The sequence below is a fragment of the Leuresthes tenuis genome, unplaced genomic scaffold, assembly GCF_036924035.1.
Source record: "Leuresthes tenuis unplaced genomic scaffold, fLeuTen1.0.hap1 SCAF_15, whole genome shotgun sequence".
Lineage (NCBI taxonomy): Eukaryota > Metazoa > Chordata > Actinopteri > Atheriniformes > Atherinopsidae > Leuresthes > Leuresthes tenuis.
The window spans coordinates 6,884,293-6,903,349 of NW_027325369.1; the positions used below are offsets into that span (position 1 = coordinate 6,884,293).

The window sequence follows — 19,057 nt, forward strand, 5'->3', positions numbered from 1 at the left end:
TTCTGACTTCCATATTTTCCATATATCTTTTATCACAGAATTGCATATTTTCACAACCAAAACTTCCTCTCATCGAATAATTGTTTATCAAGATGTATTTTATAGCTTTCTGAGATATCTGAGTATAGTATTCCAGCAACTCTTTAAAATTAGATGACACCTTGACAAACAACCCTTTGCTGGGGAGTAGCCTTTTGTAAACCTCCCTTGCCCTTGACCCCTGAGACTTCTGCCCCTTTACCACAGCCCTCTCTATTGCTCATACTATGAGCTTCCTCTGATCCCACTTGATCCTTTGGCATTATTCTGTAAAAATATGAAGGACAAGGAGCACATCTCTAAGCTGTATTTCAACTCCATCCCATCCCAGATTTTGAAATAGCTATGTTTGTCCACAGCGCATAAGGTAGCAGTTCCACAATAAAGGCTCAAAACTTACAATATTACTAAGTTTTCCCGATACAGATTAAGTTTCAATTGGTCAACTAATCCACATACTACATGTCCATACATATACCTTTGTGGACTTTACACTGTAGCTGAATTTAAGGTACCAAATACCCAAAATGCACAATTCTGATGCTGTAATAAAATCTGTGAAAACGTCTTTTTTTTCTAGATATTTTCTTTTTTTGTGAGCTCTGTATATCCCCATAGCAATGGTTCTGTTTTAGAATGGTTGAAGGAGCTATGAAGGTGTCAGGTGGTAAATTGTGTCTCTCATCTTGAAGGGCTCTTGTCCATGTCCTTCTAACTCCAGGCACATTGTTAGAAACTATATGCAGCTTGATGTTTTTCGAAACCTTGATTCCTGAGAGTTTGTGTTTCTTGGTGAAGGGTCTTTGAGTGATTTGAGGTGGATTCTGACATTGTTGATATTGAACAATTTGTGATCCTCTGGAGCTTTTGAAATCTCCCAAGAGAACATGCCAACATAGCAAGAAATGTCAGCTAAAACCATCTTGAATTTGTTAAATTGAACTGCATTTTAATCTCTTGTGAAGCTAGCTCATCTGAAATGTTTCTGTTGGCATTGCACTGAGGAAAATGTACCTGTGTGAAATCTAACTGTTTACTTAGTTTGTTTAAGGTACATACATTACCATGGCCTACATTTAGGTTTTGGGGGAGTTAGTGTTAATGGGTAATAAAAAAATTAAAAAACACTTGATAAGGTATGGAATTGTTTTAATTGTAAAATTAATAGTGTAAGGTGATGGTAAGATGGTGTAAAGACATTAATCTGTGCTGCCACCACCTTGGAAAACAATGACGCTATTCCTATGAAGCAGTTTTCTCACGTGCACATATGCATGCACTCAGCCTCGACTTTGTCTTGTTGGACTGTATCTGAAAATGCCAATCCAACTCAGTCAGAACTGACTTAGTCCCGGGTTACCCTTCCCTTGTATGAATGTATGTAGTTTACTGATGGGGCTGATTCTTCAATGATTAAAATTTTTTTCTATTGGCCTGCATAATCACATTTTCTCTTTCGCTGATATTGCTGATATGTCCAAGTATCCACTATCAACACAAAGATCATTGTGGATACTGTCATGTCATAAAATCCTGCATTACTTCTAGATGCTTTGTTTGACATAACTGAAGTAAAAAAAACAAAAAACACCTAATCTCTCTGAAGATTTCTGCCATACTTCCCTCTGCTACATTTCAACTTTCTAAATGTTTGCCAGCTGATTTTGTTTATTTAATTTTGTTATCCATCTATAACAGTAGAAAATCTTTAATAATGATTTACACTACAGCAATTTCTCTACAGAGAATAATGAAGGACTGAATTGAATTTAATTGAAGTAGAACCATCTTTAGCAACAATAACTAGAAGTAATCGTTTAACACAGATCAAATGCTCCACACTGGGAAACTGCCAAAACATCTGCTGTTATAGAGGTGCACACACTAGCTGTTGATAAATTAATCAGGTGCATTTGATAAACCTCTTAATTCCTATGGATGTAGTAAGGTTGTACTTAGTACACACACTGCTTCTTCATTTTGGCCCAGTTTTTGTTAAATAAATAATGACCCAGAGTGATATGTCTTGTGTTACCCCTACATATAAGACCTAAAAGTTGAAAAAGGGTTTACTTTGTATTTGACATTGTTACTGGGAGAGGCAGATCTGGACCCAAATGCAGGACACGAGTCACATGAACAGTTCACAGATTTATTCCAGAAAGACACAAAAAGTCACTGACCAAAAGAAAAAGGCTCAGGATACCCAGCATTAGCTGTGCAGAGAAGACAAAAAAAAAAAAAAAAAAAAATGACAGCAAAACTCACTAGTAGATGAAAACCAGCAGGTTGCGTGAAACAGCTCAGAAGGGGTGATGGCAATGCAGAAAGATACACTCCTGCACACCAGGACAAATAAGGGCACCAGGGGTTGGGCAAGTGAGTCTTAAATACGTAGACATAATGAGGTGTAGATGGACACAATAGGAATCAGGTAGATGCAGGACAGGTGTGGACACACAAGGGAGGAAGTAAAGTGATCTGAAAGACAAAAGGATGTATAGAGTACAAAATAAAAGTCACCAGATGTAACTGAAATGTGAAAGCAAGACATAACTTATACAGATGCAGAAGTCCGGCCTAGGACAGACATAGCTGTAAGTAAACATTGCTTAAAAAAGGTTCAGTATTTTCAGCCATATACATTTTGCAACATGTCCTGACTCCCACTTGTGTGAACAGGTGACTGTAGTGTTGTAAAAAAGCACTTTGAACAAGTCAACAATATAAGTACTGTTCATTTACTGTCACAACCAAACTGGACACAGAACGCAGATGCAGGGTTCTTCAAAGAACGGTCTTTATTGAAAGACACTGGTTCAAGTCTCCAAGACAGAGAAATAAATACAGGCTATGAAAATGATTCCTAATACACTTCTTCCCTAAAAGGAAGAAGCATGGCTATAAAAAATACCAAAATAATATTCGCTCCACTATAAGGAGGAAAACACAAAAGACTATCAAACGTTATCAATAACTTGTAATCACTCTCGCTATGGAGGAAAAAGTCAAAACAACAAAAAACACTCCTGAAAACTGAAGGCACAAATCTATGAGAAAGGTAAGCAAGCAAAAAATCACTCCACAGGCAGGAAACCAAAGGCTATAAAATCTTTAACTATTTCAATCAAAACTACAGTATGAAACTTACAAGTCAAAATCACTCCCTTGGAGGAAACAGAGCAAAACACAAATGATGACTATGATCAAGGCTGTGGTTATACTTTGGCAAGGCCAGAGTGAACGCACAAATACAAATACAAGGACGCACAAGACGAATGGAGACGCAGATTCTTATAAACTGGGTTACAGGGAACAGGTGGAAACATTTAGCAGACAATCAGACTGGGACACACGAGGAAGGGCAAGTGACCTGAAATGAAAATAGAGTTACTGTTTCAAAATAAAACAGGAAATGACGAGACAAGACATGAAGACAGGACAAAACAAACTCAGTTGACCATACAATATATGTGACATTTACAATATAGCCATAATAACTTATAGCCATAATAATTCATTTTTTAACTTAATAAAAATTAAAACAATCTCCATGCAACTTTTTTAGTTAGAAAATACCAGACATGTATTTGTAAAACAAATAAGCTAAAATGAAAAAAAATGTTTCTTGCTTTAATTGATTTGATGTACATAATAACAATAACATTTCTTCACAGTATTAAAAATTATCCTTTGTCATCATTTTTTAATGTATTCTCTGTTCTTACTCCCATTGATATGACATAGGGGCATAGAATTTTGTTGGTTGACCTTGTTTGTATACAGAGGGGTACCTTTTTGTTACAACATCCAAGGTATTACAGCTTTCTTCCAATATCTAGTATTGGCATTGAAACATGGCCGCAAAGATGCATTTCACAAGCCTTGGGTCACATCTGCTGTGTGATTCTTCATTTGTGAAGAACACAGATATATGTTGTTGTTTTTTAAAAAAAGAAGAAATGTTGAAAATAAATATAATATGTAGTACACCAATACACAGATTTGTGTCCACTGTCTGCAGTGTGAGGTCATAAGAAAAGTATGCTATGATAATAGGTATCCAGAGATGTACAATGTTTGACATCATGACTTGCTGACTGTGGTTTTCACTTTTTGTTGGCGTTTAGGTCGAACCAGTTTAGTGGTTATTGGTCTCTATCTGTGGTGAAAAAGATAGAACCTTCTTCTAGAAATAATAGTTCCAGGTTCCCCCTTTTAACATGAAGGTGGATATTTTGAAATAGCGATTAACAGGTATAATGATTATGTTTATAGTGGTACTTTCCACTTTTAATGATAGTATGAACATAATTGTGTTGTCTTCAAATAAAAAACAACTGACAACAAAACATTTACTTTATCTTAGCTACTGTAGTATGATAATTAATTTGATATAATCTAAACTCAAGAATAGGGATTGGATCTAAACTCAAGAATGGAGTTCTTTCCATATTTCAGCTTTCAGACTCACTTCAGGTACAGTGCAGTGCAAGTTAATTCTAAAACATTTTGTTTCTATTTTTGCAATGCATGTATGTAATTGGTTGGCTGATTACTTCTAAAATATTGATAATTTAATAAAATTGGTCAAAGTAAGGCATGAGCTGAAGTTATAGGGGAGCTTCCAACTATAATTTCAAAAAGTTTTTTATTTCATGTTGTCCACTATTCCATCATTATAATGGTGCTATATTTTCATTCATATCTTAAACCATTTTCATGTCACTTTTACCATACAGCTTTTTTGTTACCGAAGTTATTTTACATAAATATTAAAACACCACACAACTATATTTCCTTTACTCTGTGACTCTGCTGAAGTCCAAAAGTAAGAGCTTCGGAGTCAAGCTCTTACTTTGTCTAGAGTATTTGATTTATATTTTAATGCATACAGGGTGCCAGTTTTTGCAACAAATGTCAGAAAGTCAGTATTAAAGTAAGCAAGAGAGCTTTTTTGTTACTTAATCTCTGATTTTATTGTCAGAGGATTACTCTACTGAATCCTTTCAGACCAGTTTTATTTGCTGTAAATAACCAGTAAGCATGGATCAGATGGATTCAGTGTAAACTTTACAAAATGTGTTTTGACCCATTTGAAAGAAATCTCCGATAGTGAAATAGTTTTCATGGATCTAGAGCAGTGGTTTGCTGCAAACAATGAAAAAAGGAACTCAATTCTAAACTTGAGAAAATAGTTTAATTTTTTTATATTTTAAATGTTTTATTTTTGTAAAGACTAGGAGATTTTGCCTTACCCTCTTGCTGGAAACCAAAAAATGCATAAAGGATACAATGTCACACACAGATTTATATTAGGGTTTCCAATAATGTTAGTGTTCAGACAAGTTGCCCAAGTCTTTTTGCAGCTGCCCAAGTATATTTAGCAAATAGTTATATATGAGTAATTACTAATCAAATTGAAAAATCTACTGCTGCAGAGCTGCATGCAGGTCTTCGGACTCCACTTTAGAGACAGAGAGTGATACCCTGTACTGGTGCGTTATTCTTATGACCATAATAAGATTGTGCTTCAGATTTAGTGACAGCTAACTTAACCAAGGTTGGTTGGACAGCATTCTAGTGACTTTGTTTCAATTCAAATTGACAGAAAGATGAAAGCACCAACCACTGAAAACCACCAAGAAAAATGGATGTAAAGTTCTATAGCAGTAAAGAGGAGTAGTAGGAAGAGGTTAAAAATTGAGAGAAATGTCATATAGGACAAGAGAAGAAAAGATGAGGAAGCATATGCAAACGGCAAATTGGACTGCTTTAGAATGTATTAGCAGCAGCAGAGGGAATATGTGTGGGAACAAATTGTCAACAGGAATTTATTAGGCTCATTGTGCGATAACGAGTGTTTGTGGTTATAATTGACTTAATCAACAAATAGAATTAATCAGAGATTTCTAATTAATGTTAATTGATTGAAATTTCCACTGGGTCACCAAGCGAGCAGTTAAATTCTTATTCTCTCTCTTTCTCTTTGCATCTCTCTTTATATCTTTCAACTTTCCTTTTACAGACTGTCCTTGCCTTCTTTTTTCTTGTCCGTGTTATCCACTGGGTTTCTTTCTCCATTTAATTAATGCAACAGAGAATTCGTGTCTCCATTTTCTTTGCATTGATGCATTTTATAGTTATCTTCTTCTTGCTCACTTATTTCTTTCATTCTTCATTTTTTCTCAGTCTCACCATACTTTTTCTATCTTGCATAACTATTAAAGGTTTCAACTATAATCCTTAGGTATCCTCACTCAGCCCATGCACTATAAAAAAATTCTTGTAATAATCCAACAAAAAACAGACTTTTAAAGTTGTATGAAATCAATGCTCTCAAAGCCAAACTATCAAACATAGATAATGCGACTGGGGATTAAATCCCTTCAGCAGGTATACGCTAAACTAGACTCAAAAGGGCCTGGACAGTTCACACATATTCCAGTTCCATTTTTTTTTTATCACAATTTTTTGTAAAAACAAGGAAGTATAAGTGTTCATTAATGTGACTGAATTCCCAACATAGCTGCTCTATTATACTGTTTCTTTTTTCAGACGGCTAAACACGTCAAAAACTGAGATTGAAAAGTGGCATTAAGACTACGTGTCAACCCTCCATCACTTAAAGCATTTCCAGTCAGTTGCTCTGGTCTAATGAAATTCCAATTTTATAAACACCATCTGACAAAATCACTATTCAGGCAACTTACAGACAATGTCATTGCTGGGAATTATACACACGCTATATATACACATACACAGAAGATCATATCCCACAGAAAAAGGTAGAAGCACCAGAATGTTTTTAACTTTTAACTTCTCACACATTCCTACAGCATCACAACATCAAACACACCTCAGTGATTACTAGATTGCCCTGACTTCTATATGTACTGGCAATGACGTTGATCCAATCAAATGTCCAAGTCGAGCTGTAACTATACTTCAACTCAACTGTGTATGTAAATGTACAGACTGAGAAAAAAAAAATGTATTGAAATATGCCACTAAATATCTCACTAAATCCATTATTAACCTGAAGGTTTCTTATAGATCACTTGTGGTTATCATATGTAGGCAAAGCACTGCCACTTGCTTTCACTAAAGGACTTTTTTAAGACTTAATGCTTATTCATGGAATCCTTTGCTTTCAGTCGTGGTTCTGGCACTTTCAACAAAATTCTAGTCGTCCATCTCAACTCCATCTCTCTTATCTCAAAGTGTTTTACAGTCATGTAAAATACTGACATACCAAGTGCCCTAACAACTTCTATTCTCCTTTGTATTTTCTTTTTCATACCTGTCTTTTCTCTCTACTCCTCCCTCTTCATGGCAGGTTTCAATAATTAGGTTGTCGAAATGAAGAGGTGGAAGAGAGCTAAGAGGATTTCATTTGTCAGAGACGGAGATTTAAGAATGAGAGATATAGGAGGTGCTGGAGAGGGGGGTGTGGGAGATCAAGCTTGAGAGTGACAAGAAGTAGGGAAAGGGAATAAATGAAGGTCATAGGGATATTAGGGAAGGAGGAGAGAAGACCCTTTACTTTTTGTTTATCCTGAGTCAGTAGCCCCTCATGATAAAGAACGTAGGTTGACAAACAGAAACATGAAGGACCAGAGAGAGAAAACAAATTAGATACAGACATTGCTTGTTCTGTTTGTCTTTTTGCTGTGGGTAATTTACATAGAAAACTCAACATAGAGGACAGGAACAATGGCTCTTATGAGTAATAACACAAAGTGCATCTGATTTGTTCAGCAAAAAAAATAATAGGTATTAATAGGTTTTTCTTTAATGTGACATTCCAATGGCACAGATGGGGAACACACAGTGTATGTCACTAGTGGAGGCAGAAACTAGAACCACTAATGAATTGCTTAATTAACGTCAGAACCCCATCTAGATGTCCGGTTCTTTTCTTTATCCATGACAAGCCAAACACTTTGCAAAGGAAACCCACTTTGGCAACTTATCCCATATCTCTATCTTTTTTTGCTTGTTTGTTTTGTTTGTTTTTTTATTGTGTTTTGTTTAATCAAGTTTAATTATAGAAATTTTACTTTGAGAGAAATTCCATTTCAAAAACAATGGGTACAGGTCCAGCATTAGACATGGTATCAGTTCACTTGACAATCACTCCCTTCGTCTTATTCTTACCCATAAAGGGAGCTTTACATTATGTACCGTATTGTTTTCTATGTTCCCTATGACAGCACTCATAATGTGTTTAGGTTCTGGCTTGTTGCAAAAGTGTGAGATGGTAAACTCCTTAAACACATAAATTGAGGCCTAACAAATCTGTTGGGTGACTTTAAAGTGGATGACTGTATTGCCGTTGACTCAACTCTACTCCACATGACTCTTTTTACTTAATTTTCTTACTTCCACTTATTGTCACCCAAAAGACTGTCACTTACTGTTATTATTGGTATTCTTTTACAAAATTAAAGGAAAAGTATGGAATGACTCATAAGGAAAAAATATTATGAAATCATGAAACAAACCATTATAGTTAGTTTTAAGTTGCACCTCTCCCTTTCATGGCTGTTATTTTAGGCATGAACTTTACAAATGAAAAATTATTCCTTCATCAGGTTCCATCTTTTTTGTTGAGCAGTTGGCAGGACTTTGCAGGATGGAACATTTTTATGGACCAATTTATTTTCAGTTTCCACCATTAATTTTCAGTCTGATTAAGATCCAGTCTATTTGTTGGAAATTATATAATGTTAGCATGTATATATAATTTCCCTTTGGGATAAAAAAAAAGTATTTTTTCATTTCATGTCATTGAGTTGACATGTCTTTCCTCAAGAAAAGTTAGAATTTTCTTTTCTCCATGGCAAAACACTTCATCATCCATTATCACCAAAACTACTTTTCATAGATGTTGATGAAGATTCTCAGTCACCTGGTTTATAACTAATGACCTAAAAGGTAATCGCAAGAGCTTGAATACGGGCACCTGGATTTCTTCTTGGATTTTGAAGATGTTTAATCTTCTTCAGTTCTGGACTAGATGGTGGGGAGTATCAGCTTGTACGCAGAGAGGGTTGTTACAGTCACGTCTGACACTGAACCCCCCTGTCATCAGAATGCTACACCACTGGGCGGAGAGTGTACCTACAAAGGTTGAGGGTAAACAAAAGGAACATCAGCACTCCAAGAAAGCTCTTCAAACCTGTGGATATCCAAACTGGATCATTGTCATATCAGCAGAGACAAATGGACCAAACCACACTGGTAGAGCAGCTAAGGCAAGGCAAGCCAAGGCAAGTTTATTTGTATAGCACAATTCAACGACAAGGTGATTCAAAGTGCTTTACAGAGACATTAAAACAATAGAAAAAAAGCATGATTTCAAATTTAAACTAAAAGAAAGAAATAAGAACAATAGATAAAATCAGAACAATAAAGATAAGATTGAATAGAAATTAAATAAAATTATATATGAAAGATAAAATCATAGTTAAAATATGATTACATTTTGAAACTCAAGCTTATTTGGAGCTTTATTCAAATACAGCTGAAAATAGATGTGTCTTCAACCTGGACTTAAATACACAGTGTTTCAGCTGATCTGGGGCTTTCTGGGAGTTTATTCCAGACATGTGAAGCATAGAAGCTGAATTCAGGTTCTCCATGTCTGGTTCTGACTCTGGGAACTGATATAAAAAAATAAAAAATAAAAAAATAAATAATAAAAACGATCCAGATGACCTCAGGGGTCTGGAAGGTTCATACTGGGTCAGGAGGTCACTGATGTATTTTGGTCCTAGACCATTCAGAGCTTTATAGACCAGCATCAGAACTTTAAAGTCTATCCTCTGATGGACAGGCAGCCAGTGGAAAGACAGTCATTAATCTCCTCAGTGCATTTACCAGGTTCCTGTGCAGGGCCTCGGTCTTCTGGTGACATTGTAATATATATCTGTGAGTCATCTGCATACCAATGGTAGTTTATTTTTTTTAATTTTTTTTTCTAATCTGTGCCAGTGGGAGCATGTAGATGTTAAACAGAAGAGGTACCAGGATAGAACCTTGGGGAACTAAGTATGTTTTAAACCAGTTTAGTACAGTTCTGGAAAGACCCACACAGTTCTCCAGTCGTTTGAGTAATATATTGTGGTCAACTGTATCAAAAGCTAAGAAGAACAACAGCAAACATATTCTCAGAGAAGTCTGAGAGAAACTTTGAAGGATCTTCTCCAAACATGACATTCCGGTGCACTTCAAACACCCTCAGACAGAGACTGGTTCACCCAAAGGACAAAAAAACCCAAACAAAAACTGAGTGGTTTTGTGTATGGAGTGCAGTACAGCAAACCTCTCCATAGAGAGATCATATAACAGCTCCACATACTCATGGCAAAACATAGGAAAGCCAAATCTTCAGGTCAAGTTTCAGCAGTGCACCTACATCTTAAGGAAAAGGGACACTCTTTTGAAGACGGTAATGTACACATTCTGGACAGAGAAGACAGATGGTGAAAACGGCTTCAAGATCCAAGAAGATTTCATAGACTGAAATAGAAGGTTAAGTTGTTAAATGAAATATTATTAAGTCATATATTTTGATAATTTGTTGATAAAACAAGTGAATACACATCCAAAAGTGATTCCATATTTATGGGGGACTTTTTTTGGACAGGATTGGACTCTGATCAGTCACGACATTGAAGCCAGCTGTTACAATGCAATTTTCTACAGAAGAAACATACACCTGTGCATTCACATTGATGTTACTCTGGCACTTGCCACCTACATTAACATAATTGCAGACATCTATGGCAAATCACTTTCCTGGGCAGTGCAACATCAGTTGAGTATCAGCACATATTCTCATTCTTGCTGTTTCTTTGTCATATTTGTCTTTTTGTACCTTTTTCCATCATTACGTAGTGTCATCATTACTCTTCCTTGTTTGTCACTTTGCTCTCTGCTTGACCATTTTCTATTTTCTTTTCATCAACCTATCTCACACTTGCTTTTGTTTTTTCTGAGTTTTGGCCGCCCTCTACATCTTCCATCTCTTTCCCTGCTGCTACTTCATGGCTTCCCCATTCAGTTTGGAAGAAAAGCTTTTTAACAAATATTTGTCTGACGTGTCTGTAAAAACCTCTGAGTAAATACTGGTTCAGCCAGACCAGATCAGTCCACAGAAAGAGGGAGTATGAGTGAGGAACCACTGCACAAAAATGGGTTTCACATTTTCTTCTCTATATAAAAATAAACTTGCAAACTAAACCCCAAACCCCTTAAAGTTTCTCACTGATGATAACAATAAGATTTTGGATTCTTGGTGTTAATGCTGGTTCGTTTAAAATTTCTTCTCCACTTGCACTTTGACAAAGAATGGTTTAGTCTATTTTTTAATGGCATATACATGGTCTTATAACTATTCTGCATGTGTCAAGTGTGATCATAAAACATTGGTTAAAATTAAAAGTATCAGAGCTCGAATTGAGTACAGTGAATACTATGTTGGAATTGCTTGTGAATCTGTTCAGCATGAATTGCTTGTGGATTAGGGCTGTGATAACGAAATAATCCCTATCTATAGAACAATTTCAGGAACATTCCATTGATTAATTGGGGGCCTAGCAGCGAATTTTCAGTGGTCGCAAATTTTGACCAATTCTCATGAAAACTAGCACAGACCATCTTTGGACCAATCTGCACAAAAGTTAGGAGATGGATTTTTCAATTTCAATTTTGCTCACCAACTACAACCAATCAAACTTTACGGCGACAACACCAAACAGCAATCGTTTGATCTTTTGATATCAAACTTCTAACACAGACTCATGATCACTTCATTAAGAGGCCCGAGAATTTCAGTGACCTTTGGCGCTATATGTAGCAAAAATGCATTTTTGCTCATATCTTTGAACCTATTGGTCCAAATTTCACAAATGAGGTACCGTTGGAATCCCTGGTTCAAGACGAGTTCATCGCACCATATGATGTCATTTGCGCCATATTGGATTTTCCGCCATTTTGAATTTGATCAAAATCCTTCAAAAAGCATTTCAGGTCACCCAGATTGTCTGATTTCCACAGGACTTGACACACAGAAACCAAGCCTCATAAAAGTTATCATGTGTATTTTTTAGTTTTGCTTCCGTTTGCCTGTAGCAGCCAATCAAACTCAACATCAACACGCCAAACAGGAAGTAAAGCCCTATCACTGTGATGCATTGATGTATCGATGCCAAACTTGATGTATGGACTCATGATGCCTTCCTGAGCAGCCATAGGCTTGCCTGCTCTGCTGCTAGGCCTCCCATCGCTGCTTTGCAGCTATATTTCAACTTTCATTTTTTTATTCCCCAAAAAAAGTTTTGCAAAAAATATTTTAGTTTTAATTTCGTTGATGTTAAAACTGCAGGTGTAATGCGAGTCATTACAACGCCTGTTTTAAATATTAAAGCAAATCAGCAACTCAGCCCGTTATGCAACTTTTTGCAAAACGCCAAGCACATTCCAAGTAAAAAGAAAAACATCAACATGTGTCAGAATCCAAAAGCTGATGTTGAGCACAAGTCAGGAGCTCATATATATAATAAGCCTGGTAAAAGACAAGTGTGAAATATTTTCTTTTGTTGAGGTTGATTACAATGACTATTGTCCTCTGACTGAAAGAGCTGAATTATTGTTCGAGCCTCAATCTCAAACTTATTTCATCTGTCTCAGTGCTGTCTGCTGCAGTTATTTGGTGCAGAGTAAATATTCCTCAGCTGTTTTGTTGTTGTATAGAACCTCTTCCTTCATCATAATACACACCTCCTGTTTGAAAAAGAGTTGTTTGCAACCACACATACACACATTCAAACACATGCAAGGCTTGTCTTCTTGATCCTGTCTGCAGTGCTCTGCATCCCCATCTCCTGTTTAGACAACCAGCCAAGCCAGAAATATGCTAAACTGAAGAAAGTGAGAACAAGAAGATGAAAGACAGAAGTAGATTTGAGTGTGAGTGAGAAAGAGACTGTGTGGGTGGAAATGTGTGTGTGCTCACAAAAGAAAGACAGAGAAACAAATCCCATTTCAATGTAATGATGTTTAATATTTATTGCAAAAATGTAAAGGAAATGCTTTTCAGCAAGCAGGCAGGATTAGCATAAATATTTCTAGGCTTGGACGTGTTTGGTCCTCATTGCAGAGGAGTAAGGCCGTACCCTCTATTTTCTGTGGCACACAAATATATGCATATGTTTGCATGCACACACACACGCCCGCATACACTTCTGTACACACTTGTACACATGGCAACATGAGCAAATATTCAAATATGCAATACTGACCTTTGAGTGTGAAAACTCATAAGCATATAGTGATTTATAATAGACACTGCTAATCTTGTTTCTTTTAACTTGTACATTTCTTGCTTGTTGTGGTTTTCCACCAAAGAAGTTTCATTGTTGTTCCCACAATCTCAAAATAATAATGACATTTACTCACCAAATTAATTGCTGATGTTTATGCCAAAATTGATGATGCAACAACAAAGATGGAAAGATCAGGAACATGAGTCGTCAGGCTTGTTGGTAAACAAATGGAAGTTTTATTATTTATACAAACCAGGTTGATTGTAAGTATAAGTGGTAGAAGGTGAATGCATCTAATAATATAATGCAAGAGAAAGATTATTCCAAGTGCAGGTACAACAATATGGAGATATTCTTAATGCTGATTGCATCCATTTAGATTAATAAGAATCCAGGGTCAAGAAGGAATAGGACCAAATTGTTGAAAAGAAAGATCAAACATTACACTAAATATGGTCCTCTCACTATGATAATGGATTATTTTTCCTGTATGGAAGACTGACTTATGTTTCCCCAACCTACTTGATTGTCTGCTGGTCATGTTTCTGATCGTGATCTGTTTGATGATGCCAGATTTACGGTTTTGACTGTAATTTTATCAAAAACTGACAGGAATGATTGATAAAATAATTTAGAGCTTTTCATGCAGGCTACCTTTGCTTATGCTAATTATACTGTTCCCTTCCATTCAGGTTTTCTACAAACAAGATATGACTGTAAAATACTGTCATTTTGGGCTACCATTTAACATCAGGAGGATGTTTTGTGCACTTGAAATTTGTATTCATGGCTATGTTATTGTTTTAGTGCTAGTATTGCGTGTAGTATTTTGACTTAGCCTCTGGCTTGTCTTGTTTCAATTCCATGTCCACCTGCAGTCCCTGTGTTCAGAGATACGAGCCCGACGTCGAGGAGTGTCTTCTGTTCTGAAGTTGTGCCAGAAGCTGCTACAGCAGAGCAAGGTGAAAAAAGGAAAACCAAAATTTGATGATGTGATGATTTAATCTGATCTCTCTCTTGATCTCTTTAATTTAATGATCATCAGCACAAACAAATAAAGAGACAGAAATTTGTTTATTATATGTAATTGATTAGGTAGAATTACCATAATTTTATCATATTAATCTGTTGAGAAGAACTTCAGCTGTTACTGCTTCAAATTATAAGACAAGACAATACAAGACATACTTTATTGATCCCGGTAGGGATATTCAGTTGTCCTTTTTGTCTTTACTTTATCTTTACTTCAATTTTTCAAACTCAAACAGAGTGGGTCAGTTTAATCTAGTTAAAGGTATAACATTGTTATGAATTTCTTAAATTTGTGGAAAAAAGGGGTTCATCATATATACTGTCTCTCCAATCCCCACCTCTGGGACAGTCGGGCCCCATGGCTGAGGTGGGCCCAGATGCAGAGCAGCATCGAGAGGCCCTGCAGCTGTTGTCAATCAACCTAGAGAGGAGGTGGGAGGCGATCGTAATGCAGGCGCTGCAGTGGCAGAACAGACTGAAGAGAGAGCTGGGAGAGCAGCAGGTTAGAGCGCCTTGACATTTATACTTTACATCTGTCATTCTGCACTGCAGGCAGTCAGCTGATGCATGGTTACACTCAGTGAGCATGTCAGTGTTGAATTTGATGCTAAAATGTGCCGTGGAAGACAGATGGTTTTGTGATTGAAGCTACACTGTTTTGGCTGTAGAACAGTCACATTATCATAATGTTTTGTAAAATAAGCATACATTTTAGAACAAAGCAGAACCTTTTGTATAATTTTATACTGGTTTTCCTATAGTTGATTCCTCATTAAACAAAAACAACAGCAAAAAGATAAGAATTGTTATGTAAACACTTTGTTTTAAGAGAAGAATATTTTCAGAAAGGCCCTGTGTCCACAGTGAAATGCAAAATGCAGCAAGGAGACTGGCTGTGCTTTTAAAGTGACATTGTATTCCTTCTTTTACAAGCTTATACAATTTCCTGGGGTCTTAATGAAATGTCCATGACATGCTTTGGTCAAAATAACCATTAGTATACACCTTATTTGTTCATTAGGGCCATGGAATGACCCACTTTACTCTATTCTTTCCACTGTTCCTCAAACCTGTTCTCTTTTGATATCTGTGGTATTTAATAACCCTTTGACCAAGTTACTGCATTATGAGAAAGTACACAGTAAATGGCCTGAGAGCTCAGACTACACACCAAACTGGTACTTGTAAATTATCTTGAATACTTACATTTTCCTTGTCTGCAGTAAGACCATGGACTGCATCTTGGCTATCAACCACTCTTTTATTCTTAGTCTTGTTGCAAGTCTTGTAAAATAGCCCAAGTTGTTTGTTGAAACATTTTGGTTATTAATCTTCAGTCTACTTGTTTCCTGTTTTTTGGGGAGTCCCCCCCCCCCCTCTGTATTTGTTAGTTTTACTTCCCTATTCTTGTTACACCTGGGTTTAGTTACTGATGACATTCACGTGTTTCATGTCCCCTCATTACTCCCTCTGTGTATTTATGCTCTTTGTTGCTTGCTCTATGTTTTTGCTGCTGCCACCTGTGTTCTCTGTGCTGTTTGAGTTTTTTTGGATTCAATAAATCTCTGGATCATCCGCCAACTTTAGTCAGCTGTCTTAAGTCTGCATTTGGATCCACTTTCCCCACGTTCATATGACAGTTATCTGCCATTGCTGTGCAGCTGAAGGTTTTTTTAAATACAGATTTGTTCTCTTTTAGATCCTTGAAATTGTACATCATAGGCTTCACCTGGTTTCAAGGCAATTCAAAGAAACATTCACAATTGAAATCCGAATTTACCATAAAACTGCAAAGATACTCAAGTAAGTATGTTATGAAGAAAGGGAAGATATAATACATAATTTTGTGTCATACTTGTTGAGCAGCAGATTTTAAGAATTGTACGGCACCATGAAAGTGCACAGCAAAAATGTGTGTGATGAAGAGGACTTGAATGCGGGCTTACTGGCACGAGGAAGGCAGATAAGGACAAATATTAAACTTCATTTTAACACAAAGTGCTGCAAATGAGAGAAAAACCCAATGACACAAAACCCAAAATCAAAACAAACAAAAAAATCTTGTTTGGAACAAAACTTGGACTAAGTCCAAGTGGAGACAACAAAACAACAACAACGATCTGGCACAGAACTGAGGAAAAGCTGACGAATAAATACTAGTGGAAATAACAAACAAGACACAGTTGTGGCAATTGGTAACTGAAACCCAGGTGTGAAACAAGAATAGTAATTACACTTAACAGAAGATGGAAGGACCTTCCTTATATCTAGTTATAGTTATTATAGGAAAAATCATTCATATGGGAGCTGAGCTGCCTTAGCCAGATGAAGTACAGAGAAAGAGTACTGTTTTTTCATCAGATGTACCTTGAAAGCATGGAGTTGACACAGGCATCATGGATTTTTAATTGAGATGAATACAGACATGTTACAGCATTAGCATTAATTTGGATAAAATGTAGGTAAAATGTTTGGCAGATATATTCGGGTACAGATACAGAGAGTAACACTTACATAAGTATAAAAAGCTGCCTTTCTTTCTTTATGCCTGAAGGATTTTCATGTCTATAAACCTGATTATATGTTGTCATGCATGATTATATATACATGTGAAACATTTTGTAAAGCATTATAAGTGAATTGTGATGTCTCATGAATGTACTTCTAATGAATCATAAGCATAACATAAAAACCACAAAAAGTTATGGGCCAGCTTTAGCTCAGGATTGAGAGTGGAGGGTTGTCTGTTCAATCCCCAGCTACCCCATATGCCATGTTGAAGTGTCCTTGGATAAGATGCTGAACCTCACATTGTCTCCAATGCATTCATTAGTGTGCATGTGTGTGATTCTGCATGGCCTGTAACACTGATTAAGATTAGATTAAGAAGTGATGTGTGAAAGGGTGAATGTGGCTTGAAGTGGGTTAGGGTTTTAAAATACTAAGTCATGAAAATGTTAGTGTTGGAACCCAAACTTTATCCTTTTTGATAAAACTCGTACTTCTTAGCCAAGAATCAACAGACTCAGTATTTAGATTTGGTGGAGTTTACAGTTTATTTTGTGTATCCATTTGTTATGATATCGAGTTTCACAGCCAAACAAATTTAACTGTCAAGCAGCTGTCTCAGCCCTCTGATTAGCACCCAACTAAATTTGTGTCCCCTAGAAAATACGTGTACAAGAATATGTTCTTATTCTGAGAATGATAAGCAAAAATAAATTATTATTTTCTAGTTGGATATTTGTGCATGTCATTCTGGTGTGATACTGCTCATCACTAAAGCACTGACAAGTCTTTGAATGAGCTGAACCTGTTTATTTATGAATGTTGCAGTTAGTAAGAATCATCCTAATTCTTTAGTACATGTGATGTTGAAGCTGTGACTTTCTCTCTCCTCCTTGTGTGTGCATACAATGGGCAGATGCAAGTTTTAGCGTAGAAAACAAATCACAGAGACCAGACACTCTGACCTTGCTGCCTGGTTGGAGAGTAATTTCACTGCTACTGGAGATGGGAGAGGAATAAAGAGAAAAATAAGAAGGGGAGTAGGGGAAAAAGGCGCAGGGGCATATATGTAGGGGATTTAGTTTATAAATGAACACTTCTGCTCAATGATAAGATGATTGTCCTCTCCTGGGTTCTGTGTCTGCATGCTCATGCATTTGAGTGTGTATTTTTGTACACACTCAAATGCATTGTAAATGTGTGCGTAAATGATTCAACTTACTTGTGAACAAATAGATTTTGGTGTGCATTTGTCAAACTTTTTTCAACTTTCAATTAAAAGTATGCTTTTCTCATATTAGAGTTATTTTAAGAGTATTACGTTGGCTAGACTAACTTGTTTATGTAGAGAGTCAATGTATGTACCTCAAACCTGAGATTCAAATATACTCGAGTATGGTGGAGATAGTTCATAACAAATTTGAAATGCTGCCTAACTGTTGAAACTGAAAGAAACATGAAACCTGTAATGGAGACTGGACATATCAGCACAGAGATTAAAAGTGAGGACGAGCATTGTGAAACATTTGAAAGCATAGCTAAGACAGCCAACTATTTTCCAAAAGTTTATAAGTTAATAAACAACATACATCCTTATCACCAGTCTGCATTTCACTGAGGCTCACACATGTATGTCTGAATATGCCCATTACCAGGTTTTGATAGATAGATGCTAGGGGACGACTAATAAAGTCAAGATTCAGACTCAACCTGTCCACGTTTCAAACAGATCAACTCTGGCTTCCCTGGGCAAGACACTGAACCCCACGTTACCTACCGATGTATCTATCAGTGTATGAATGTGTGTATGAATGGTTAGAAAGTACGTAGTTATGTATAGCCTTAAGATGTGCTGTATGAGTGTTTGTGTGAATGGGTGAATGTGGCATGTAGTGTTAGAAGCTCTTTGAGTGGTCAGTTAGACTAGAAAAGCCCTATAAACGTTCAGTCCATTTACCATTTACCATTCCCGCTGAGGACAAAACCCTGGTAATTGGCAGCTCTATAGTCAGAAACGTGGCATTAGCGACACCAGCGACCATAGTCAAATGTATTCCAGGGGCCGGAGCAGGCAACATAGAATCCTATTTAAAACTGCTGGCTAAGGATAAGCGTAAATACAGTAAAATAGTCATTCACATCGG

The 19,057-nt window shown here is 36.5% G+C and overlaps 1 protein-coding gene across 1 annotated transcript in view; it reads left to right on the plus strand.

Annotated features, from left to right (window-relative positions):
- The window catches only part of akap6 (A kinase (PRKA) anchor protein 6), a 281,773-nt gene that overhangs the window by 241,085 nt on the left and 21,631 nt on the right, over positions 1-19,057 (plus strand). The window contains exons 18-19 of the mRNA XM_072365052.1: positions 14,252-14,335; positions 14,755-14,907. Of these exons, the coding sequence (XP_072221153.1) occupies positions 14,252-14,335; positions 14,755-14,907 (237 nt within the window). The remainder of the gene's footprint in view (positions 1-14,251; positions 14,336-14,754; positions 14,908-19,057) is intronic.